At 51.0% G+C, this 24,738-nt stretch overlaps 1 protein-coding gene across 1 annotated transcript; it reads left to right on the top strand.

Annotated features, from left to right (window-relative positions):
- Positions 1-3,291: 3,291 nt before the first annotated feature.
- Positions 3,292-23,409, top strand: GLIPR2 (GLI pathogenesis related 2). The gene is made up of 5 exons (XM_057722354.1): positions 3,292-3,372; positions 12,555-12,663; positions 13,331-13,434; positions 15,356-15,433; positions 22,804-23,409. Exons 1-5 carry the CDS (start codon positions 3,360-3,362, stop codon positions 22,962-22,964), a joined length of 465 nt encoding a protein of 154 aa, XP_057578337.1. The 5' UTR covers positions 3,292-3,359; the 3' UTR covers positions 22,965-23,409.
- The last annotated feature ends 1,329 nt before the right edge of the window (positions 23,410-24,738 follow it).

The raw sequence follows: 24,738 nt of genomic DNA, 5'->3' as shown, positions 1-24,738 counted from the left end.
AAATTAAACCTAAAGTAAGCAGAAGGGGAAAAAATTTATATTTTTTATGTAATTATGTTTTATAAAGTTACTGGGAACACTGAATTAGAGATACTGAACCATTGCTACTAGAGAAAGTACAGGGTTAGGTTCCTGTGAGCTTCTAGTCACATTTTTTGTCTGCCAATCAATAATAACCCCGTTTTATGTGTGTCTCTGTTGAAAGACACTAATATATATTGTTGATTCATCAACATTGGACTCATGGCCAACAGCACTATAACTTGCCAGAAGGAAACTTACCTAATGTACATTTTCTCATAAGGCACACCACAGCCTTCTTGCACTTAGGAACACTGAACAGCATTTCAGCACTTCACTTGGGGGCCATTTTAAGGAGGAAAATCACCACCAACAACAAAAAGTTACCAAAGCTCACTCAAGAAGAAACAGATCATCTGAAAGTTTCTACAACCATTAATAAAGCTGAATTTATCATTTAATAACCCCATCCCAAAAAAAGCACCTCCATGCCTAGATGGCTTCACTGATGATTAGCAGCAAACATTTAAGAAATAATACCAATTCTATAAAAGATTCCAGAAAACAGGAGAACACTTTCCAACTTATTTTATAAGGTCAGCATTTACCCTGATTCCCAAATCTGGAAAAAAAAAAAAAAAGACATTACAAGAATAGAAAACTAACTATAGACTAACATTCTACAAAGCATAGCTGAGAGGGATTAAAGAAGATATAAATAAACAGAAAGATAAACCATGCTCGTGGATCAGCTAACTCAATAGTGTTAAGAGGTAACAGTTCTCCCCAAGTTTATCTATAAATTCAAGGTAATCCCAATCAAAATCTCAGCAGGCTGTTTTTAGTTGTTCTGTTTTAAAGTAATTGACAAGCTGATTTTTTAATTTACATGGAAGTAAAAAGGACTTAAAATGAACAAAACAACTTTGAAAAGAAAAAGAAAGTTAGATTTACACTATCTGATTTCAAGACATTATAAGGCTGCAGTAATCTAGACAGTAATCTGGACATTTGAAGCTCTTGGGGAATTAGTAAAAATAGGTATATAGATCAATGGGCTAGAATAGAGAGTATATATATATATATATATACACACACATATATACATATATATCCAATTGGGAAAGAATAATCTTTTCAAGAAATTGTATTGGAGCAATTTGATATTCATATGCCAAATAAGAAAAAAAAGAGACAGAGAGAGAGAGAGAACTACACCCCCAACTTCACACCATACACCATAATCAAAATGAATGTAAAAGATAAACGTGTAAAATGTCTAGAAGAAACATAGAAACGTTTCATGATCTTGGAGTAGGTAAGACGTTCTTAAATAGGATGTAAAACAAACAGAAAATAACTTGGGTCAAACACCCTTTCTGTCTGATTTTGTCGCCATATCTCTTTCCTCTGGGGCCAACGAGGCAGGGACTCCCCCTCCAACCAGCCTTGGTGGGGGTCCACTTTGGCACCGCCCTAGCTCCATTCAGCCACGGTCCCTTCCACGTGCCTGCTGCTAAGGCCAGCTCTAAAGCCCACAGCATCCCCGCCTACACAGACTCCAAAGCTGCCGCAAGTTAGGATTCTGTCCCCCACCCACTCTCAGGCTTTCTCACCTCTAGCCCTCAACGCTATACAAGGAGATGTGAGTGAAGCTTGGTCCCCACCTGAACTTCTATCTTCATGCAGTGAGTGGGTCCACGGTGCTTAGCTATCTCAGCACATGCACTGCCTTGACGTTTTGGTTACAGTGGAAACTGCCTTCTAGAGATTCTAGAGGCAATGTGGAATTCTTCCTACTAGGTTCATTTGGTCATTTCAATGGGTATCTGTTGACAGGAGAGGGAACTGAACAGAGGGGATTAGATCCCCACCCAGCACCAGAAGTCTCTTTGTATTTACAGTGGGCAGCAGCTCTGTCCACTCTGACACGGTTTGAAAGTATGAAACTACAGTATGTGTATTTGCCTGACGCAGGGGAGGGAGGAAAGAGGGCAGTGCCCTGCCTTGCCCTGCTGGACATTTGAAGCCCGTGGTGTTTAAACGTCTACCCTCATAACCAGCAAGTCAGTTCACTTCGGTGCCCACTTACTGAAAGGTCTTAAAATTAGCTTCCTTCAATTAGGGTTTACTGAGCCTCTTCCCCAATAAGGAGTTACTCTGGGGAATCTCACATAGCTACCCCCGCCTGTCTTTCTTCCCTGCTCTTTTCACACAGGGTTGGGGCCGTGGCTGAGACCAAGTCTCCCCAGTGCCAGGTGTGTACTGACCACTGCCCCAAGCCCAGAAAAGCTCAGGACCTCTGGAAGTTGAAGGGACCCACACCACTGAGGGAAGGGGAGGACCTGAACGGGCAGAGATGGGCCAGCAGCCTTGGCCGAGGGAAGAGCTTGAGGAAGGCAAGGAGGTGAGGAATCTCAGAACGTGTTTGGGGAATATCAAAAAGTCTAGTCTGGGGAATTGCCTTGCGATCCAGTGGTTAGGACTCTGGCGCTTTCACTGCCAGGCCGGTTTGATCCTCGCTTGGGGAACTAAGATTCTGCAAGCCTCACGCGACACCGCCCCGCCCCCAAAAGAAAAAAAAGTCTAGTTTGACTTCAGGGGTGGGGGATGTGGCTTGGTGTGACAGGCAACGAGGGACAAGAGGACAGGTCAGAGAACAGGGCAGCAGGAGCCTCCCTGGGGCAGCCACGCAAGAGGGTTGGGTGGTGCCCAGCTCCAACCTGGGCTTGCACCAGAGGGTGTGTGCTGGGGAGAGGACGGAGATGTCCTTTGGAGTCCGGGGTCACTGGGGAGGGGAAGGCGGCGCACCCGGGGCCTTCGGGGTTTGTGGGGCTCAGGCCGCGGCGGGGAGAGCACCGACCCCTGGTGACGCGGGTCAGGACCATCCCTCACACCCCGACAGTGAGCGCCGCGGTGCCCGCCGCGCATCAGTCGCAGGGCATCTACCAAGAACCGGGTGGGAGGCGTGGGCTTCTCTTTGCACCCCTATTCAGTGTCCCGAGAGGGGCGGCTCGGCGCAAGTATCCAGGAGGCCCTGGGCTCCCTGTCCGCACTTGGAGAGCCCTGAGCGATAGCTGGGGTCCCCACGCGGGGCAAGGTTCCGGGAGTCGGGCGCGAAGGCCCGCGGAGCGCCGGGCGCGCCGTGCCTCCTCCAGGCAGCCGGCGGGCTGGCCCCAGGCGCCTCCTCCTGCAGCTGCCGCTGCCTTATAAGGCGGGGGCCGGGCCGCGCCGGGGGAGGGGCTGCGGCCGCCCGCCCTCCTCTTCGGCTCTCGGAGTGGCGCGGGGCCGGGAGGGAGCGCAGCGCAGCGGGAGCGGAGGAGTGCGCCGAGCCTGCCATGGGCAAGTCAGGTGAGCCCAACGGGTCAGCTGGGCCGGGTGCGGGGCTGGCTCTGAGCCCCGGGCTCCGGGGTCCCCTCTGTCACTCTTCCTGCGGCGGGCTGGATCCCCGGGGAGCGGGTCCACCACCTCCGCCGGGGCGGCGCGGCCCCGACCGCGCTGCGGGACCACTGGCTGCGGGATGGAGGGGCTCGCAGCGCGGGCAGGTTCCGGGGCAGCCAGGAAGCCGGGGTAACCGTCGGGCCACCGGGAGAGAGGGAGGGAAGGCGAGACCGAGGGAGGGTCCTCCTGTCTGCGAGCCAGAGATTGCGTCAGGGAGGGCTTCCAGGCGCTGATGGGATTAGCGCTCAGCGTCCGGCCAAGGCGTGGCTTTTGCTTTGTTTCAAGACGGAGTTAGAAAAAGCCACAGAACTGTGACAGCATCTCTTGCTGCATAACAGCTTGCCCCAACCAATCCTGCGAAGGACAGCTCTGAGCATCCTTTTCTTCTGCCGTTGTCCCTCCTCCTCTAAGCGCCCCCCCACCCCGGTGCCAAACTCAGGCTACACGCGGGTACAAACAACCGCTTCCTCTTTCTCTCCGACCTGTCGCGGCCCATCCTCACCACGGTGGCTGTCCCGGTGAACTTTCTAAAACCCAGATCTCCTCCTGTCATCCCCTAACAGCTTCCACCCCGTTGTCTGCAGGTGAAAGAGTACACATTCCTCAGCCCCACGGTGGGGCCCTCTCAGGGTTGAACATCACCCCCTTCATCCCCCTGCACTCAGCTGTGCAGAGGCTGGCACCCTGGATCTTTCCCCTGGGTTCCCTTTCCCAGGGCTCACCACCACCACCACCACTCTGCCTCTCCCACTTCTGTGAAGTTGAAAATCCTCCCCATCCTTCTAGCTCAACTCCTGGGCTGGGAGCCCATCTCCGATTTCCCCACCTGGTGTCTTCTTTGCTGCAGCCCTCCCAGCAGTCAGGTTGGGACACTACCCAGCCAAAGACCTGTTTCCCACAGACTCCTCGCTTCTGGCAGCCAGGAGCCGTGTCTATCTTAGCATAGTTCCTGCTTCACAGGAGGCTTTTTAATGAACGGCTTTTGAACGGAGTTCAAAAGTTCTGCTTCATGGAGAGTTAAGATTGTCAGCCTCATATGAGTAAGGCTGGGCATCTTCTTGAATCTGTCCTCAAGATCTGGACTTAGGAGGTAGCAGTATTGGGAGTGAGTGGCTTTCTCTGGCATTGGTCCTAACCTACCTTATCTGTAGTCACGGGTCTGGCTTTCAGCCCTGGCTCTGCTAATCACTTGCTGTGTGATCTTGAGCAAGGCCCTTTTCTTCTCTGTGCCTCACTTTCCTCATTTATACAAGGAGGATGGCCCATATCATCCCCAGGGCCTTCTACTGTATGGAAAGGTGACATGCAATTAAACAACAGGGTGATAGTTGGGGAAATTGGGGGGCAGGGATAAAAGCATGGCAGACATGAGAGGGCACTTTGAGATCCCTACTTGGGAAATCAGGTCCTTTCTCTATAGATTAGGAGAAAATCCACGCATTCTCTAAAGTTACATTTTAATCAGTTGTGTCTGGCTTCTTCCCTAAGAAACAGTTTTCCAGAACTGCTAGTTCTAGTTCATTCATCCCCCTCTCTCCTCTCCCTCCCTCCATCCTTCCCTCCCTCTCATCCTTCCATTCCCCCATCTATCAGCTCTGTACCAAGCTGTGGACCCAGTGCTGCAGAGGGCATGGCCCCTGCCCTCGGGAGTGTTCATGTGGATTCTGAAATGCACCATAAAGGTGACGGGGGGATAGACAGGCACCAACATGGCTCCAGTAAGAGGTGGAAAGTGATCTAAGCCACAAGACAGGTGCAGGAGAAGAGCAATGGGAGCCCAGGGCAGGGACATCTCTTCCCAAGCATCCAATGAAGGCTCCTGGAAGAGGTGGTCAGACCTCAGAGTGTCTTGGAACTTTGGACTTTCTCCATGGGACTTGGGGGGCCATTGAAAGGCATCGATCTGAAAGCTGAAGGACCAGAACTGTTCCAGGATGGGGGGTGGATCAGATGGGGAGAGGGTGGAGGCGGGGGTCAGGGAGAGGCTGCTGCAGTTACTTAGGCAAGAGATGACAGAGGCATCTAAGGGACTGGAGAGGAAGCAGAGATGGATTTTCAAGATGGTAGCCTCAAGCAGACTTGGTGACTAACTTGTTGTGAGTAAGAAGGAAAGGTCAGCGGTGTGAATCTGGATGCAGGAAGGTGATGACACCTTCTAGGACTGGAGATGCAGAGTCGAGCAGGATGCTGGTGGAAGACAGGTTAGAGCTGATTCAGGCAGTTTCCAACCCCCTTCCCATCCCCACCCTCCACATACCCAGGGACCTTCTAGAATGCTGGCCCTTAGCCACATGCATTTTATTCATCTCCTCTGAAGACTCTGAGCCCCCTGGATAGTATCTGACTCCCCTAAGCGTCCCCAAGAGAAAATGACTTTTCTGGGTGACATGGACCCAAACTTGACTTTCTAGGCCACCAGCCTGAGGCTGTCTGTGCCCATAGGACAGGCAGCATCACAGATGTATGTCCACACTGGGGGATTTTTGTGATTCCATAAAGACCTTCGTAAGGAGTCTGCCTCTTCTGGGCCTCAGTTTCTTCATCATGGCATAGGAGCCCATCTCTTTTTAACCGTTAACCTCAGATATACCCCAGAGCTGTTGGGGTAGTGGGCATTGCTGGAAAAGTGTCATATAACCAACAGCTTAAATTCCCAAAGTCACTTGGCCCAGTGTTCAGAGACTTCCAGGTCCGGCTCCTGACCCAGGTCTCTCTGCTGGGCTTCAGTTTGCAGCTGAGCAGAGAAAGGCAATGGCCTGGGGCTCAGTGGAAACCTCTAATATGGTCCCTAATAATAGCAATCACCAATTATTCAGCTCCTACTGTGTGCCAGGCTTGGCACCGGGTATTGCGTATATGTTCCCAACTTTTGCAACAGCGCTGTGAGGCGGTTATTATCAGCTGAATAGATTTACAGAAGTTGAGTACTTTGCCCATGCTTACATCCTGACCAGTAAGTGGACAAACTGGGGTTTGCACCCAGCTCTCTGACATCCCAGCTGGGTGCTGTCCCCTCTACCACACTGACCACTTGTTATCCTGCTTCTCAGCCTGGACTCCGGCCCTTAGGGACAGCCACATACCCTCTAATTATCTCTAAGAATCTTATTGACCCTCGACCCACATCTCCCAGCCCTAGAGGTTATCAGGACAGAAAGACCTTCAGGGACCAACTAATCCAGGAATTTTCTAATGAGCAGGGCCCTCATGCCTCTACAGGGGGATGCCGTGTGGGCAGGTCAGTTCCAGCAGTTCCGTTTTCATCTGTTGATTCTAAAGAAAGGTTCAAAGAAAGAGTTTCCCTGCTTTGAAGCTGTTTTGAAAACCACAGATGTCATCCTTCCTTCTCACACAGATGGGGAAGCAGGGCCCAGGGACAGGGACTTGCCCAGTGCTGGCGGGCAGGCCTTGGCGGCAGGCAGGGCTAGAGAGGGGCTGTCTGCTAGCGGAGCAAGCGCTCTCCCTGCCCTGGGCTCCTTCAGCCGTTCAGTGATTTGTCCATCTGCGAAGGGGAAGCCTGGGGTGATGCTCTGAGACATCCCTGTCATTCTTTCTTAGGGAAAGGAAGATGTACATAAGGTGGAAAGTGTGTGAGATCTGGGGCAAGTGAGGGACATTCTTAGATCTAGCTCTAACGTGGACTCACTGTGTGACCTCAGGACCTCAGGCAATTGACATGTCCTCCCAAAGACCAAAGTTTCCTCATCTGTAATGAGAAGAATCCTGTCCTCAGGCTTCCCCAGTGCTGGTGTGAGAATCTCATTCATTTGTTCTTGCGCTCACTTACTTAGTAAATATGTGAGCTCAGAGGTACTGAAAGAGGTCATCAAAGACCAGGTTAAAAACCAGCAGCCCTGCTCCCAGTAAAATCAGGGAGGGGATCAGATGGGGGCAGTTTCCCCCAAGGCCAGGAGGCTAAAGGGTCCTCTGCCCAACAGTAATGATAATTATAGCTGACATTTAGGTGAATTATAGTTGTTTACTTTGTTCCAGATCTGTTGTAAAGCATTTACAAAGATTAATTTATTTAATTCTCACAACAACCCTGTGAGGTAGATACTGTAATCCCCATTTTGTATATGGAGGAAATGAGGCACAGCGTGATTAAGCAGCTTGTCTGAGATCACACAGCTAGTAAAAGGCAGAGCTGGGATATGCTGCTTGAATTTCCTGGAACCCAGGCTGAAAGAGCTACTCATCTGGAACTCATATTTTTTTTTTAAATCAACTTTTTATTCTTTCTTCCTGATAAACTAGCAAAACCAGCTTTGCCCTGAAGGCCTTCTAGCCTCTTGCTAGGCGACCAAAGGGGCCTGTCCATAATTCCTGCTCTGCCCCTGACAGTCCTGGGCCTCTTTGGTGGAGAGTCTGGAGAAGGCTGAGAAATGAGTCAGCTGGGCTCTGGGAGGCCCCCGGGAGAGGATGGATGCTGAGGGAGGAGTCTGTCGCAGCCACCCGTGTGAGGGAGGAGGGGTACGAACGGCCTTTATTCAGCAGTTAGAAGCTCTGCCCTCAAGGACCTTCAAGAGCCCACAGTCCAGCCCCACCCAAGACACCTGCACCCTCCGCGCGGCAAAGACTGCCTTGGCCTGCTGCCTTCCCTCAGCCTCAGGAGCCGTCCACCTTGCAGCAGCTCTGACCTTGAGGCTCACATCTGCCCCCTGGAGCTTCTAGTCCACAGCTCCTGATTTTCCTCTGGGGCCCCTCAGGCAGATCTGTCTATAAAGGCTTGACACAGAGGAGGCTCTTGAGAAACCTTAGTTCTTTTCTCCTCTTCCTTCTTCGTCTTTCCCCTCAGAGATTTGAAGGCAGCTACCAACCCCGCTGGGCCTGATCCTCCTCCTGGGTCTGGTGGCCCCCTGGGTCTCTTCTCCGTGATTTCCTCTGTCTCATGACCCTTGGGGTGGGGTGGGGCTAAGGGCAGGGCTTCTCTCCTCGTGGGCCTACCTCTGGGCCAGTTGTGGAAATGTGGACAGGTTACTTCCTTCTTGAGCCTCAGTTTCCTCATCCAAAAAAGGGTACAGTAGTGGAAGCTCCCACAGAGGTGGTGAGAAGTAAATCATATCACGCACAGGCCTGGCCCCCGGAAATCGTTGGCCAGCAAGCAGAAGAAAGTCCTCGCACATTCCAGGCTGGCACCCTGCAGCTGTGTGACCTCTCTGAGCTTCAGTGTATCCTCCTACAAAATGAGGGCATAGTCCCTCCCCTCCCCCATCGCCGAGTGGCTCTGAGGGCTCCCCCTGCCTGTTGTGGTGATGGGTGGGTTTTCTTTGCCTCTTTTTTTCCTTATGTTTATCTGCTCTCAGGTTTTTCCACAGAAGTGGGGTGTGCCTCTTGCTGGGTGTGGTCACCAGTGATATCTTGGCTCCCTGAGGCTGAGGTTCTGCTCAGAGGAGCCACCTGGCCTGGGACTGGCTGCCGTGGTGGGAGGAGACCCCTGCATCAGCCAGAGGTGTGGTCACGGGGCCCCAGGCCTCCCAGCCAGGGGCGGGGAGAGAGGGCTCCCCTCCTGACCCCTTCCTAGGAGCCCTGGCCCCGGGCACTGGCTCTGCTGGGGACAAGGACCAGCTTCAGCTTCTGGGAGCGGGAACTTTCACTTTTGTTTCACTGCTTTCACATTCTGGGAGTGCAATGACCTAGTTTCTAGCAGCCTCTCTGCCAAGGAGACTGCGGGGCCTGAGTACTCTGGGGTCCAGGGTATCCTTACCCCAGCACTAAGGGCTGCCTTTAAACTGACTTGACCTTAGCAACCCACCCATTCCCTTTATCTCCACCTCCTCCTCACAGCCCCGGGATACACCAGATCCCTTCTATCCTGGCCCTTTCTGCGCCTTTGCCTCCTCATCACCTCCTCCAGGGAGTCTTCCCTGATACATCTATGATCACTATTGCCTATGTCACCCAGTCCTGTGCATCTCCCGTGGTGTCCCACCATGGCCTGCCTGGGACATGAGCTGGAAAAGACATTAGCTTATATGGGCCTGGCCAGTTCTGTCACTCAGATAGTTAGTGACCTTCTGCCACTTTGTGTGTATCCATACCTGCCCTTGCAGGTACACATACACTTACCTTGATCACTGTGTCTCCTTAGAGAAGCTATGAACTCCTGGAAGTCTGGGGTCAATAGGTCATCTTGCCTTCTCTCATCTTTACCCCGATGGGACCTTATGGGATCTCAGAATTGGAAGGGACTTAAAGGTCATCTGACTGCACCTCCAGTGCCTGCATCCCTCTAAGAGGAATCACCTGCTTGTATTCCCCCGGTGCTGGAGAGCTCACTACCTTGTGAGGCAGCCCTTTCAGTCTTCAGAAAGCTTTGATGGAGAGAAAGATCTTTCTTAGGCTGAGCTGAAATCTGTCATCCTGCCTTTTTCACCCACTGGCCCCAGCTTTGTCCTTTGGAGCCCCAGAATTCAGCAGGGCCCTCTACTGCGTCTTCCAAAGTCAGATCTTCTCCTGTACTTGCAGCCATCCCTTATAAGACCACATATCCAGCCCCTCCATCACCTCATCACCACCTCTGAACACACTTCAGATGGTCACTGCCTCTAATGCAAGGTGGGGGTTGGGCTGGGTGAAGCATTCCAGCTGGACAGTGGCTTGTGCAGGGCAAGCAGAGCGTCACCCAGGAGCCCGTGGGTTTCTGGCCGCCACGCCACCCCACTGACTCCTTAGCGTGTTATCATCAAAGCCTCAGTGTGGTGGCCATGAGTTTCTGTGGCTCTTACCATTTCCACCCGAGATACTCTTTGAAAGTCACTGTGATCCGATTATCCACATTAACTCAATGCTAAACCCAAAATCTTTTTTTAATTGTGGTAAAAAAAAAAAATGACATAGAATTTACCATCTTAACTATTTTTTAGTGTACAGTTCCGTATTGTAAAGTATTTTCACATTGTTGTAAAACAGATCTCCAGAAGTTTTCCATCTTGCAAATCTGAAACTTTATACCCAATAAACAGCACCTTCCCTTTAACCTCCTCCCTCCAATAAACCTGAAATCTTTGTCTTTCGTGCCAACCAGGGCTTGGCCGGCTTCCTGGCCACAGAGGCCTAAAGACTTCAGGTGGTAGCTCCACCCTCTGCCTTGGGCCCAGTTACCATCACCAGGGTTTTCGCCTCCATGCCTTTGTCACAGCATCTCCCCATCTCTGCCTGTCAACCCAGATCTCCCAGACCCTGGCATTCAGCACCCCTCTCCCATCCCTGTCCCTATCCCACTCCACATTACTGTGACTGGCCCCCCGTGGACTGCCCCACCGGGCCCCGGAGTGTTTGAGGTCAGGAATACTCACTGTCCAGTTTCTCAGAAACCCCTTGGAAAGCTCAGCCACCCCTGGCATAACTTGCAGTTTCCTTCCCTCTCCTGGCTCGGCATCTAGCCCAAAGCTCCAGAGGGCAAGACCTGGGTCTTCTTCCCTCACGTCCCTTCAGAGGCCCAATGGGATTCGATCTGACGGCCCAGGAGACCTGGGGGATCTGGCTGAGGGAAGGGAAGAGGACCCCTGCTCGTTCAGCTCCTTGGCCTCTGGGGGAAAAGACAGCAGAGCAGGAGAAAGGCGGCTGGTGAAGGTGACCAGGACCAGTGGACGGAGGGGCACTGCTTTCATCCTCTGGTTTACACCCTCCCTGCCCACGGCCAGGCCTCAGAAACAGGCTCCTGCTAGGGGGGACTAGCTCAGGTTTGTGGACACCCTGTGGCCCTCACTCATAACTCACCCAACTCCCCCCCATTTCCGCAGTGGAGGGGGCAGGGGGACTCCCAGATTCCTAAGGCTGCGCTCAGTGCCTTCACAATCTTAGCCTGGCCAGCTCCTGTGCAGGCATCTGTGGGGCCTCAGAGGTGAGGTCACCTTCCTGATTCCACAGACAGCGTTGGGCTGCTTTTCTCCCAGATTCCTAAGGCTGCGCTCAGTGCCTTCACAATCTTAGCCTGGCCAGCTCCTGTGCAGGCATCTGTGGGGCCTCAGAGGTGAGGTCACCTTCCTGATTCCACAGACAGCGTTAGGCTGCTTTTCTCTGAGTTCCTTTTGACCTATGCTCACCTGCCTCTTGGCCCCACCACACTGTTGGCTAGTGTCTGTTTATAAGGCTGTCTCCCTTGTGTGTGAGTTCTTCGAGGTCGGGACATGGCTGATTTGTCTCTGGACTCCCAGCATATAATATGGGGCCCGGCACAGAGGAGGCACTCAGAGAGCAGAGGAACAGATGGATGGCCTGGGATTGGATGGATGATGGATGGGAGGTTGGGTGCTGCTACTTAGATGATGAATCAATAGGCGGGTGGATGAGTGGTAGAGAGAGAGATGGAGGGTGTGGGATGGAGGGGTTCCATTTCAGATCTGAATTGACAGCACTTCTGTCCACTGCTGACCTGGCCTACCCTTCACTTCGCCACTTCTCTACCGACTCCAGCGCCCTTGGCCTTGCCCTTTCTGAGGTTGTGACCCAGTTGGGCACAGGCTCCCATCTCTTCCCTCACTGCAGCCCGGAGCCCAGCTGATCACACCCCACCAGCACGTTCTTTCCCACCCTCTCCCCTCTCTCCACTTCCTGATGCTGTCCTTCCCTGGCTGGTCCTCTTCTCTTCATCTGTCCCCCTGTCTTGAGACAGTGCAGGCACCCCTCCGCCCCAGCCAGGCCTGTTCTCCCTGGATTCCCACCTGCAGCCCTTTCCTGTCCCCCACCATGCACCGCAGGCCCGGTCTGAGATATCCAGTCTCCTTCAGACGTTTTCTTTCACAAGTCCTGCTGCACCCTGTCCAACCCCTCCCCCGCCTCATCTGCCCTGCACCTCCAGCCCTTCCTCCACTCAGCAGCCAGCAGGGTCTTCCAGAAACACCGATCTCCTCAGCTCACTTCCCCACCCCATTCAGCTGCTTCCCATTTGCCTTGAATAAAGACGCAAACCCCTAGCACGCCCCATGGGGCCCTGCACAGACCAGGAGGTGCGGATGCGCAGAGACTGGGGCCGTAGCCTGGCCACGTAACCTGAGGTTTGAGCTGGGCTTGGCTCTGAAGCCTGCCGGTGTACTTTCAGTGGCTCTTTTCTCCGCGCTGAGACAGTCTCCATCTTGAAATCATTGCAGCTTCCAAGCAGTTTAATGACGAGGTCCTGAAGGCCCACAATGAGTACCGGAAGCAGCATGGCGTCCCCCCGCTGAAGCTCTGCAAGAAGCTCAACCGGGAGGCTCAGCAGTGAGTCGCGTGGGTGACTCGGGCTCTTCACGGTGCTGCCACTGCTGCAGTCCTGCGCGGGCTCTGGGAGGCAGGAGGGACGTGGGTCGGGGGGGCGAATACAGCCAGACTTGAATAGCCACTCTGCCACTTACCTAGGTAGGTCCCTTTGTTCCTCTGAGCCTTGGGTTGTTCTGGGTTTTTTTAATTTTTTTAAAATTTATTTTTTAAAATGTTTTTATTTTTATTTATTTTGTGTTGGTCTTCATTGCTTCACACAGGCTTTCTCTGGTTGTGATGAGTGGGGGCTCCTCTTCGCTGTGGTGCGCAGGCTTCTTAGTGTGGTGGCTTCTCTTGTTGTGGGGCATGGGCTCTAGGTGCATGGGCTTAGTTGCTCCACAGCATGTGGGATCTTCCCAGACCAGGGCTCGAACCTGTGCCCCCTGCATTGGCAGGCAGATTCTTAACCACTGTGCCACCAGGAAAGTCCCTGAGCCTTGGTTTTCGCTCCTCTGTAAAGTGGGTCTGGAGTGGGGGAGTAGCTCAGAAGAGATGCAGGTGTGATGCTCCTGGCGCCTCGGTGAGCCCAGGGCAGGGGAGGAAGCTCGGCCACACCAGGTTAGGGCTCCTACTTTGGGGGCTTCCCCAGGCTGTACTCGCTCTAAGGAAGCACCATGGGCTCCGGCAGGTATTCGGAGGCCCTGGCCAGCACGAGGATCCTCAAGCACAGCCCGGAGTCCAGTCGTGGCCAGTGTGGAGAGAACCTGGCGTGGGCATCCTACGATCAGACAGGTGAGTCGTTTCTCAGCTCCCCGCCCCCTGCCTGAGCTGGGCCAAGGACGTCCAGCATGCAGGCCCCTCCTGGCCCCAGCACCCTCCGTGGGGTCGCCATGATGCAGCCACAGGCCCCGAAAGGGGAAAGGACCCCAGAGCGCTCTGTCTGCTCCCAGGAGCTGACTGCAGTTCACCACAAGGCCTCTGATGGCCGGCTCAGGGCCAGGCCTGTGCTGGGTGCCAGGGACACAGAGATGAGTCAGACTGCCCCCTCCTCCCCCTTCAGAAGAGCTCCCAGCTGACGAGTGGGGGCGGGGAGACAGACCGTTTCTGTGCGGAGTCTCAGCCTGACCCTGTGGCCACTGAAGCATCCTCAGCTTCTGAAGAGTTTTACTTTCCTCACGTTTTTCTAAAAATGTTTACAGTGCTGGTGTATTAACTTTTTTCATGAAAAAAATTCAATAGAGCTCTTTTTCACGTTGGAAAAAGTAATAATAATGGGAGAGACAATTCCTCATCCAAGGTCACTGCCTGGAATGGTGATCCCACCACACTGAGCAAACATTCTTGAGCTTCCTGGCTCTGACAAGGCTGTTGTGGCTTTTTAGGAAAAATGTTGGAGAGAGCTACCTCACGCTCTGAAGCTCTCTCCAAACTCCCACGGGAGAATGAGTGCTCCCTCTGCAGCCTCACATTCCTGGGAGTTCCCCGGGGGAGGCCCTGGGAGTCCTCTTGGTTTCCCCGGGGCAGAATCCCTCCAGGAGAAGTGTGCACTTGCTCCTGAGGAAGGCTGGAGCCCGAGGCCTGCAGCCCCTCCCCAGGCTCAGGCTGTGGGTCTTGACAGGGAGAAGAGAAAGGGGTGGGAAGGAACCGGCAGGAGATGCGGTTCCATCCCGGCCTCACGCTGGCTCCCTGCGGAGCTTTGAGCAAATCTGCTACCCTCCCTGGCCCCAGTTTCCCCTTCTCTACAGAGCGGGGTTGGGTAGGCCATCTCCAGGGCAGTGCTTCCCCACCCTGGCTACACACTGGGATCTTTTGTGGAGCTTTTAAAAAATACTCGTGCCTAGATCTCTCCTCCAGAGCACTGATACAGTCAGCCTGTGGCAGGCCCCAGGCGTCAGTAACTTGGCAAAGCTCCCCAGCTGCGGCCACTTTGTAGCCACTGTTCAGGCCTTGCTACTCAGAGTGTGGTCCGCAGATCAGCAGTAGCACCTGGGAACTTGCTAGAACTGCGGACTGAAGGCTCCATCCGAGATCTACCAGAGTCCGAACCTGCCTTCTAACAAGAGCCCCAGGTGATGTCTGCACTCATTAACGTGCAAGACTTACTGCTCTGAGGTCCAAGGCCTCTAGCTCTCTGGCCCTGAGACCAGCCGCTCCTGGGGAGATGCTGTGGCCAGTGGATGCTTCAGGGGAGGACCCTTCTGCCTGCAGTGAAGACCCTGACCCACCAGCCCAATTACATTTCCTCCTGTGGGTGTTTCAGGAGCCAGACTTAGGGTGGGATGAGGGCAGAGCCTCCCAGAAACTCAGAGCATCATTAGAAGGCCTTGGAGTATGTTGCATTCAACCCTTTTGTACAGGCCCAGAACGGGGCAGGCCTTGCCCAGGGTTACGCAGTGAATTAGTGTCAGGGCAGGGACACAGATGCTGGTCCCCTGACCTCAGGCCAGGGCTCTTGCCAACCCCTAACAAGGCCCTCCCTTCAGCCTGGATGTGCTCATGGGCAGGAGCCCCTGTGTCAGCTCGTTGGTGCTTTATGAGACATCTGTGGGATGGGTGCTTTGGGGTTAATAGGAGAAGATGGAAGGAACAGGGAGTCGGTTGATTTTGCTGCTGAGTTTTCTTTTCTTTTCTCTTCTCTTTTCTTTTCTCTTCTCTTTTCTCTTCTCTTTTCTTTTTCTGCTGCTGAGTTTTAAACAGTGTCTTTTCCATACAGGAAAGGAGGTGGCTGATAGATGGTACAGTGAAATCAAGAACTACAACTTCCAGCAACCTGGCTTCACCTCCGGGACAGGTGAGTGACATGGTCACACCAGTGTCCTGGCCCTGGGCTGGGTTGCAGTTAGGGTCTGACTTCAGAGAGGAACTAACCCTCTGAAAATCAATCATTCCCCTTCTGTTTTACCTCTTCCATATTTCTCTGGTTTGACTTTGCCCAGAGGGCAAAACTCTTTTTTCCAAGCACCTCTCCAAACAGACACACACACGCACACACACACGCCTCCCCATCCAAGAGCACCCAAGCTGCCAGTTCCTGCCCCACCAGCTCACAGCTCTTCAAATGACTGGAGTGTGATAAAAGGAGGCTGTGGATTTTTTTAATATAAATTAATTAATTTATTTATTTTGTTGGCTGTGTGGGGTCTTTTTTGCTATGCACAGGCTTTCTTTTTAGTTGTGGTGAGTGGGGGCTACTCTTCGTTGTGGTGTATGGGCTCCTCATTGCTGTGGCTTCTCTTGTTGCGGAGCACGGGCTCTAGGCGCGTGGGCTTCAGTAGTTGCAGCACATGGGCTCAATAGTTGTGGCTCACGGGCTCTAAAGCGCAGGCTCAGTAGTTGTGGCGCACGGGCTTAGTTGCTCCGCAGCATGTGGGATCTTCCTGGAGCAGGGATCGAACCCGTGTCCCCTGCATTGGCAGGCGGATTCTCAACCACTGCACCACCTAGGAAGCCCAGAGGCTGTGGATTTTAAAGGTCGCTAAGTGTTTCTTTCCAGGAGTGATGCCTCAGCTTTTAACTGGCCATCCTACTTCTGGTCCCTTTCCGCTCTGACCCAGCCTGCTCCCTAGCAGCCAGAATATTCTAAGACCCTCCCTACCCATGCCACTCTCCTGATTAAACTGCCAGTGACTTCCTGAGGCAATCAAGAAAAGGGCCGAGCTGCTCTTCTCCTGGTCTTAACTCCCTCCTCCCTCCACACCCCCACATCCTTCCTCCCTGCGCCCCACTCCTCATAACCTCCCAGGCATTCTCCCGTCACCTTTCTGCTCTGGTTTGTGGTTCAGGCGAGCTTGGAATGCAGAAAGCTCGGATCTAGTCTCAGCTCTGGGACCATTAGTTGTGAACTGGGGTCAACTCCCTGCCCTTCCCTGTCCCCAAGGGAGAGGGACAAGGTGGTGGCCTCCGTGGGACATTCTGAGAGCCCGTATCTAGATGCAGGGAGCCGGCCACAGGACCATCCAGACCTTCCCATAGGCCCCACCCCCCACCCCCAGGTGAGCAGCAAACGGTTAGCTTCCTAAAGCCCTGGCAGCTCCTCCAAGCTCTGGGTACCCCCTGCCCCGCAGCAGGCCTCACCAGGCTCCTGCCTTTCCTCAGGACCAACTCACATCCACCCAGGGCCCAGGATAGGTGGGAAGGGGCTGTGAATTTCTCTGGCCAGAAGGCACCAGGGAAACGAAAAGGGGATTCTCTGTCCACCACCCATCCCTCCACCCCACCCCACCCCACCCATGGGTGGAGCCACGTGTGGCCTCCTACCCTCTGCAGGATTCTTCAGAAGCAGGAAGTGACATGTTCTCAGAGCCGGTCACCGTTTCCTGCGGTTTGTGCTCACACTTTTGGGCAGGGGTTCTTGCAACTGTGTGGGCAGAGGTGGAAGCATCTGCCCTGCCGGGCAGGAGGAGGAGGCTGCTGTCGGGCCCCGAATGAGAATTGCTGGTTCTGTGGCAATTAGAACTGAGAGGTGAGGGAGGGAACAGGGGCACCCTCCTACCAGTGACTAAGGACGTGTAGGCAGAACCTGGTCTTCTTTCTATAAAGATCAGTGTCCAGAAGATGTTTTATTTCACAGCATCTGGATGTGCTTTTTCTGTGAGCAAGATTCTCAAGCAATCAGACATGTGTCAGAGCAAGTTATTAGCGTTGCTCGTGTGTGCACGCTACTGGACAGTGAAAAGCATCTCCACGGCCACGTCACCCTACAGCACCATTCGAAGGTGGGGCTTTATTCCACCCATTTGCAGAGGAGGAATCTGAGGCCCAGAAAGGGAAAGAGACTTCTTTTTACCTTCTATCCTCAATCTGATGCTTTTTCCATGGCCCCTGCTCCAAGGTGGGAATCTCTTAAGTGACAGAGCTGGGGATGGGACTCAACTTTCCATGATCGCTGACCCCTGTCCTGTCTACTGCCCCAGGTCTCCCACCCCTAAAGAGGAAAACCCCAGAGCCACCAGCCCCTGTGGCATCCCAGGTGCCCGTGGACAGTGCCTGGGGTCGCACGCAGCCTGATCCTCAGACAGGAGCACAGCTTTGGGTGATGATATAAGCAGGGTGCTCAGGCCCATCCCCCATGAGTCAGCCTCCCCCAGAGCTGCTTCTCGCTGCACCATGGTTCAGGGATCCCCTGACCTGAGTCCATGTTATAGGTGAAAAGGCCTTTGAAATATCCTATAATCTGTTCCTACCCAACACCCACCCAGGTCAAAGTCTTGTGCTGAGTGGGGGCAAATAGCTTCTTGCAGTTCCTTTATGTTTTCTTTTAATGAGTATGCTTGTTTGTTTATTTATTCTGAATAAGTAATACTTCTATATGACTTGAAATTTGCAAGCTGTATAAGGTGGAAAGTCTTCCTTCCATCCCTGGCCTCCAGTGCTTTCCCTCCCAACCAGTAATACCAGTTTCTTGTGTATCATCCTAGAGATGTTCTGAACCAGCAGTTGTGTAAATGTTCTCTTTTCCCTTTTTCATACTTTGGTGTCAGATAGGTGATCTGTTTCTCACTTGCTTTCTTCACGCAGCAGATTGGCAGAGATTGTTCCATATCAATACAGAGATTTCTCTTTCTTACACATTATTCTTTTGCAAGGATGTACTGTAACTTATTCAGCATGTTTTTCAAATGCATGTTCTAGGAAGTTTCCGTCCATAGCAAGAAAGAGGATGTGGTCCCTTTAGGAAAAAAAGAAAAAGAAGGAAGCTGTTAGTAGTTTAGAGTTAGAACCCAGTGTGTATCTGATGGTTGCTAAGGAAATTGTGTCCTTTAATTCATCTCTAAATACCCAGACTTAATTATCTCTGTGCAGGCAGAAACCTCTCCAGTCAGAAGAAAGATTACTTAGTCTCATCTGTTTAGAAAAGGCTTCCACAGGCATTCACACTGCTGGTGTGCATGTGGTGTCTGTAATCGTTTTCCTGGCAACCAACCAGTGGATAAGTGGCAGCTCTTCCTTGTCTGGGTGACAGAGTGGGTGGATCAGTGGCCAGAGCATGTGGTCTTTTGGAGAAATGGCTTGTGTGAAAGAGGGCGTGAGCCTGAATGAAAAGACAGGCTAGCGGGCTTTCCTGGCAGTCCAGTGGTTAGGACTCCATGCTTCTACTGCAGGGGGCACCGCTTCGATCCCTGGTTGGGGAACGAAGAGTCCACATGCCACGCAACCAAATTAGAAAAAGAAAAGAAAACAAAAAGGAAAAGAAAAGACAAGTCTATAGAAGCAGTGACACCTGACAAAGCTGCTGCCAGCCTGGAACTGGGAAAGAGATGTGACTCAAAAGTGTAAGGACCCAGGGTAAATTGGAAACTAGTGTTTCCTCTTTTCTGAGGTGAGAATCAGAGTGTATTGAGCAACAGTTAACATGAGCTTAAGGATAAATAGTCAGGATGCATAATCGTACTTTTTTAAAATTTTTTCTTTGTTTTTTGGCTGCATTGGGTCTTCGTTGCTGTGCATGGGCTTTCTCTAGTTGTGGCAGGCAGGGGCTGATCTTCATGGTGGTGCACAGGCATCTCACTGTGGTGCCTTCTCTTGTTGTGGAGTGCGGGATCTGGGCGCACCGGCTTCAGTAGTTGCAGCACGTGGGGTCAGTAGTTGTGGTGCACAGGTTCAGTAGTTGTGGCTCTCAGGCTTAGTTGCTTCGCAGCATGTGGGATCTTCCTGCACCGGGAATCGAACCTGTGTCCCCTGCATTGGCAGATGGATTCTTAACCACTGCACCACCAGGAAGGCCCTATGTTTGGTTATTTTCATAAAGAATTTAGTAACCTCAAATCTGTTAGGGATGTAGACAAAGAGATAAACTGTACCTAAATTTCAAAATAATAAAAATGGAGTTCATCTATAGGGGAGAAAAAAGCACAGTTTAATCAATCAATGTTTATTTAGTCCTTACCAAATGCAAGACACAATGGGAAATATCTACTCTGTCTCATCCCCTGAATGGAAGAGTGTGGATACCAGCCCGTCTTCCTCCCTCCCTCCCTCCCTTCCTTCCTCTTCTTTTCTTTCTTTCTTTCTTTCTTTCTTTCTTTCTTTCTTTCTTTCTTTCTTTCTTTCTTTCTTTCTTTCTTTTCTTTCTTTCTTTCTTTCTTTCTTTCTTTCTTTTCTTTCTTTTTCTTTCTTTCTTCCTTCCTTCCTTTCTTTCTTCCTTTCTTTTCTTTCTTTCTCTCTTTCTTTCTTTTTCCCTTTCTTTCTTTCTTTTTCTTTTTCTTTCTTTCTTTCTTTTTCCCTTTCTTTCTTTTTCTTTTCTTTTTCTTTCTTCCTTTCTTCCTTTTTTCTTCCATTTTGTGGTGAAATACACTTAACATAAATTTACCGTTTTAACCATTTTTAAGAAGACAGTTCAGTGGGATTAAGTACATTCATATTGCTGTGCAGTCATCACCACCATCCATCTCCTGAACTTTTTCATCATCCCAAATTGAAACTCTGAACCCATTAAACAATAACCCTTATCCTTTCCTACCATCCCCCACCCAAGCCTTGGTAACTACTATTCTACTTTCTGTCTTCATGAATTTGACTATTCTACTTATTAGGTAAGAATCCTACAATATTTATCCTTTTGTGTCTGGCTTATTTCACTTAGTATAATACCCTCAAGGTTCATCCATGTTGTAGCATATATCAGAATTTTGTTTCTTTTTAAAGCTGAATAATATTCCTTTGTGTGTAAATACAACATTTTGTTTATCCTTTCATCTATCAGTGGGCAGTTGTTTCTTCCCCCACTTTGGCTATTGTGAATAACACTGCTGTGAACGTTGGTGTACAAATATTTGAGTCCCTGCTTTCAGTTCTTTTGGGTGTATATCTAGAAGTGGAATTGCTGGATCATGTGGTAATTTCACATTGAACTATTTTAGGAACTGCCTTACTGTCTCCCACAGTGGCTGCACCATTTTCCATTCCCATCAGCAAAGCAAGAGGGTTCCAATTTCTCCCCCTCCTCACCAACATTTGTTATTTGGTTTTGTTTTTTAAGCAATATCCATTTTAATGGGTGTAAAGTGGTTACCCTCTTTCTTTCTTAACCACTCAGTGGGAAGCTTAGCTACTCTGATCGCAATTTTCCTCCTTCCCTCTGTCTCTTCCTTCATCAGATATTTAGTGGGCATCTACTATGTGCCAAGCTCAATGGTCAATAAGACAGATATGGTGCCTGCCCTCAAAAAGAAACATAATCTCTTCAAGGTTGTTTTAGAAAATGAATGCCATCCTCTGACATGGAAGTAAATATCCCATTGATGCATCCAAGGATCTCTATGAGTCTTTAGTGGTAAAGGTGCGAAGGATGAATTCCCAATCTCCACTCCCAGGAGATGAGAATTTATGGTCATTGAGCAAAGAGAACGTTACAGCATCAGCTCTTTGACCCCAAGGCAGGAGGGGAGTTAGAAGCTAAGCTATGTTAGCAGCTTGAAAAGACCAGTGAGCGAGGGCCAGGCAGCCTGAAGAGTGGGAGAATGATGCTGGGAAGCTTCAGCAAGCCCCGCAGGCCCCCGGGGGTTGGGGTGGGGGCAGGCAGTAGCTTGAGAAGGAACTCTTTGGCTCAGAGCAGAGGGAATTGAAGGAGGCTCAAACTTGTCAAGGTCTCAGAGAGCTCAAAATGCAGAAGGCCTACACTTCCAGTGACGGCAGAACTTAGTCCAAGATGGTTCTTCCATATGCCTTTCATTCATTCACTCATTCATTCCATTCATTCATTCAACAAAGTTCACTTTACATTTTCCATGTGTCAGGCTGTGCCAGGGTGCTGCATGTACTTTGATGAATAAGCCAATCTGGTTCCTGCCCATGTGGGGCTCATAGCCTAGTGAAGGAGCCAAACACTTAGCAAGTAATCAAATAAATATATCATTGCAAATGGTAAGAATGCTACGAGAGGGGAAGGGGTGCAGTAAGACTGTCTTGGGAGGGAGGTGTTCAGGAAATAAGAGTGATTGCAAAAGGCCTCTCTGAACAAGTAACATTTGGGCTGAGACCTAAGGGACAAGAAAATGCTGGTCATCAGAAAAGCATTGCACACAGTGGCCAGTGTGTGCCAGGGCTTCATGGTGGGAAATAACCAGATGTGGTAGGAATGGAAAGGAGGCCACTGGGCCAAAGCATTCACTTTCATTTTAGGTGTAACTAGAAGCAATGGAAGGATTTTTAAGTAGGACAGTAAACAGATATGACTTATGTCTCAAAATGATCACTCTGGCTACGTCAGTGGAAAGTGAACTGAGGAGTCAAGGGTGGACGCTGGAGAGCCAGGCAAAGGCTATTGCAGTGGTCCAAGTGAGGAAAGTTTGCAGTTAAGACCACGGTTTTGGGAGTGGGTGGACTAGAGACTTAGATTTTTCAGGATTGAATGATGGGTTGTTGTGGGGAAATGAGGGAGAGGGAGGAACACAGAGCAACCCCGAGGATTCTGTGCACAGAGGTACTGGTCATGGAAATGGGAGGGACCAAATCCAGAGGGAGGTTTGAGTAGGTTAAATCTGAGATGCCTGTGAGTCATCCAAGTGGAAATGTCAAGTAAGTAGTGTTTGGAACACAGAGGAGAGATCTGGGCTGGAGAAGGAAATTTGGGAGCCAGGGAAAGATGAAATTGCCTGAAGAGTGCAACAAGAAAAAAAAAAAGGGGGGGGGGGAGTCCAGGATTGAGCCTTGGGAATTGAGGGTCCTCCAACATTCACAAGTGAGATAGAAGAGGAGGAGGAAGAGGCAGTGACATAGGAGGAATGCCAAGAAAGGGGCAGGGGTCGATTCTATTAATGTTCCTGAGATGTCAAGTAAGATGAAGACAAAAAGTGACCAATGGGAGGGAATGCGAAGATCATTGGTGACCTTGAAGAGCGTGGTTTTGAGGGAGGGGTGGAAGCAGATGCCAGGTAGGGTGGCATCCTAGTTGTTGGGGTCACTGGGCTTTGCAGTGATCTCTGGGAGAACCTGAAAACTTTGGGCCTCAGGTAGTGAGATGGGTAGAGTCTGTGATTGAGAGGACCTGATGTGTTAGAAAACCAGGCGGTGTTTTGCGTCTCCTTCCTCTGATTGGTGGCTGAAGATCAAGCCCCTCCCAGCATGGCAAGATGGCGCAGGGTTCGCGAGTCCCTCGAAACATCACTCTCCAGGCTTTGCTAACTAACCTGGTTCCCTCTCCCCAATCCTGCTCCACTACAGGACACTTCACGGCCATGGTGTGGAAGAATACAAAGAAGATGGGAGTGGGGAAGGCATCTGCAAGCGATGGGTCCTCCTTCGTGGTGGCCAGATACTTCCCAGCAGGGAATGTCGTCAACGAGGGTTTCTTTGAAGAAAATGTTCTGCCTCCAAAGAAGTAATTTGTCCGATGTAACGGGAAGGTGACAGACGTAAGAACTTGGGTATGAAGTGCCTAGAACAACAAAAACTCAGCTGTGTGTCTGTCCCTGTGGGTGTATGTGCTTGTGTGTGTGGTGCTGCGAGTCTCTCGCACACACACTCGATTAGACAGTTCTGCACGAATTCATTCTCATCAAAGAAATGAGCTTCATGCTTTACCCTGATGGTTCCCTAGACTGCAGTTATTTGGACTTAGGGGGGGAGAATCCATTTGTAAACTTTTTAAAAATTTTTTAAGCAAACTTCTTTTATACCTTTCTTACTTATAATATCCATTCCTGGAATTTCTGTATTCTGAATGTTTGTGATGCTGAGAAAGTGAAGTTCATTTTATGTGACCTTCATGCATTGTAATCTACTTTTGGTAGATATTTAAGGATATTAAACCCTCAATAAATATGACACAAAATACAGCTTTAAACACATAAATATAAAGCAGCTTCCATCGGAAACACGGGGTAGGCAGGGGCTCCATTTCACAGAATTACTGAGATTTCTCAGTTGTAAGACATGATGTCATCTGCACGCCTCCTGGAATTCTCTAGTGGGATTGCCAAAGAACAAACGGAGAAAAAAGCTTTACTTCCTTGCATTTTTCTACCTTCTACTGCCCCTTGCCCACCCACCACCCTCCCTTTATTGCTTAAAATCCTGTGGCATTTCAGAGCTCAATATGCCCTCCAGCACCACCTTGGTTCCTAGGGAGGTGGGCTAGGCCTGCACCTCACCCATCCCCCACTCTGCCTGGTGGCCCAGGGCCTGTTCTGGGAGAAAGCCCCTCACACTGCCTGGGATCTTAGCCAAGCAGCCTTGGACGATGAAGTCAGTGAGCATGGGGGTGGGAGTGAGGGTGAGCTCACTCAGGGCCCCCAGAGGAAGCCCTCCAGCCTCTGCCCTCCCCCCACACACAGGGTGGGAGCCCGGGCCTGTTCCTGGCAGCTGTGGCTGCAGCTGTGCTGCTGCTCCCTGCAGGAATGTGTGACAGGCCCAAATGTTCCAGGGAGATATCCCATGCGGGGGCTTAGAGTCACTAATTTAGTTCTGTGTTTTGCCTCAAACTATACAAAGTCCTCTTGAATAATGACTTCACATGGTCCATGTGGGAGGGATCAACCCAGGTGCCAAGCCGTGTGTCTCTGAAAATACAGCATCTCCAGGTGGTGAGATAGCAGGGCTGGGAGTATGTGCAAGCCAGTCTTTGAGACATGCTTTCTGAAGGTCTCTGTTGCACTGTGAATACAGGCTCATGCTGTGCCCTTCATTTCACCCAGGGGTATTGACTAAGGCAACAATAAAGTCTTTTTCATTTGTGTGATATCTTACTCCCATGTGATTCATGCCCAATTCTTTTCTCTTATAAATTTATTTATTTTACTGGCTGTGTTGGGTCTTCGTTGCTGCACACAGGCTTTCTCTAGTTGCAGTGAGTGAGGGCTACTCTTCATTGTGGTGCACGGGCTTCTCAATGCGGTGGCCTCTTGTTGCAGAGCACAGGCTCTGGGTGTGTGGGCTTCAGTAGTTGTGGCACATGGGCTCAATAGTTGTGGCTCACGGGATCTAGAGCGCAGGCTCAATAGTTGTGGCGCACGGGCTTAGTTGCTCTGAGGCATGTGGTATCTTCCTGGGGCAAGGATCAAACCCGTGTCCCCTGCATTGGCAGGAAGATTCTTACCCACTGCGCCACCTAGGAAGTCTCATGCCCGATTCTTAATCAGTGACTAAGGTAATCCTTAA

This window comes from Hippopotamus amphibius, chromosome 2 (assembly GCF_030028045.1).
Source record: "Hippopotamus amphibius kiboko isolate mHipAmp2 chromosome 2, mHipAmp2.hap2, whole genome shotgun sequence".
NCBI lineage: Eukaryota > Metazoa > Chordata > Mammalia > Artiodactyla > Hippopotamidae > Hippopotamus > Hippopotamus amphibius.
The sequence above is the reverse complement of the archived record's forward strand: the minus strand, read 5'-3'. Positions and strand labels throughout refer to the sequence as shown.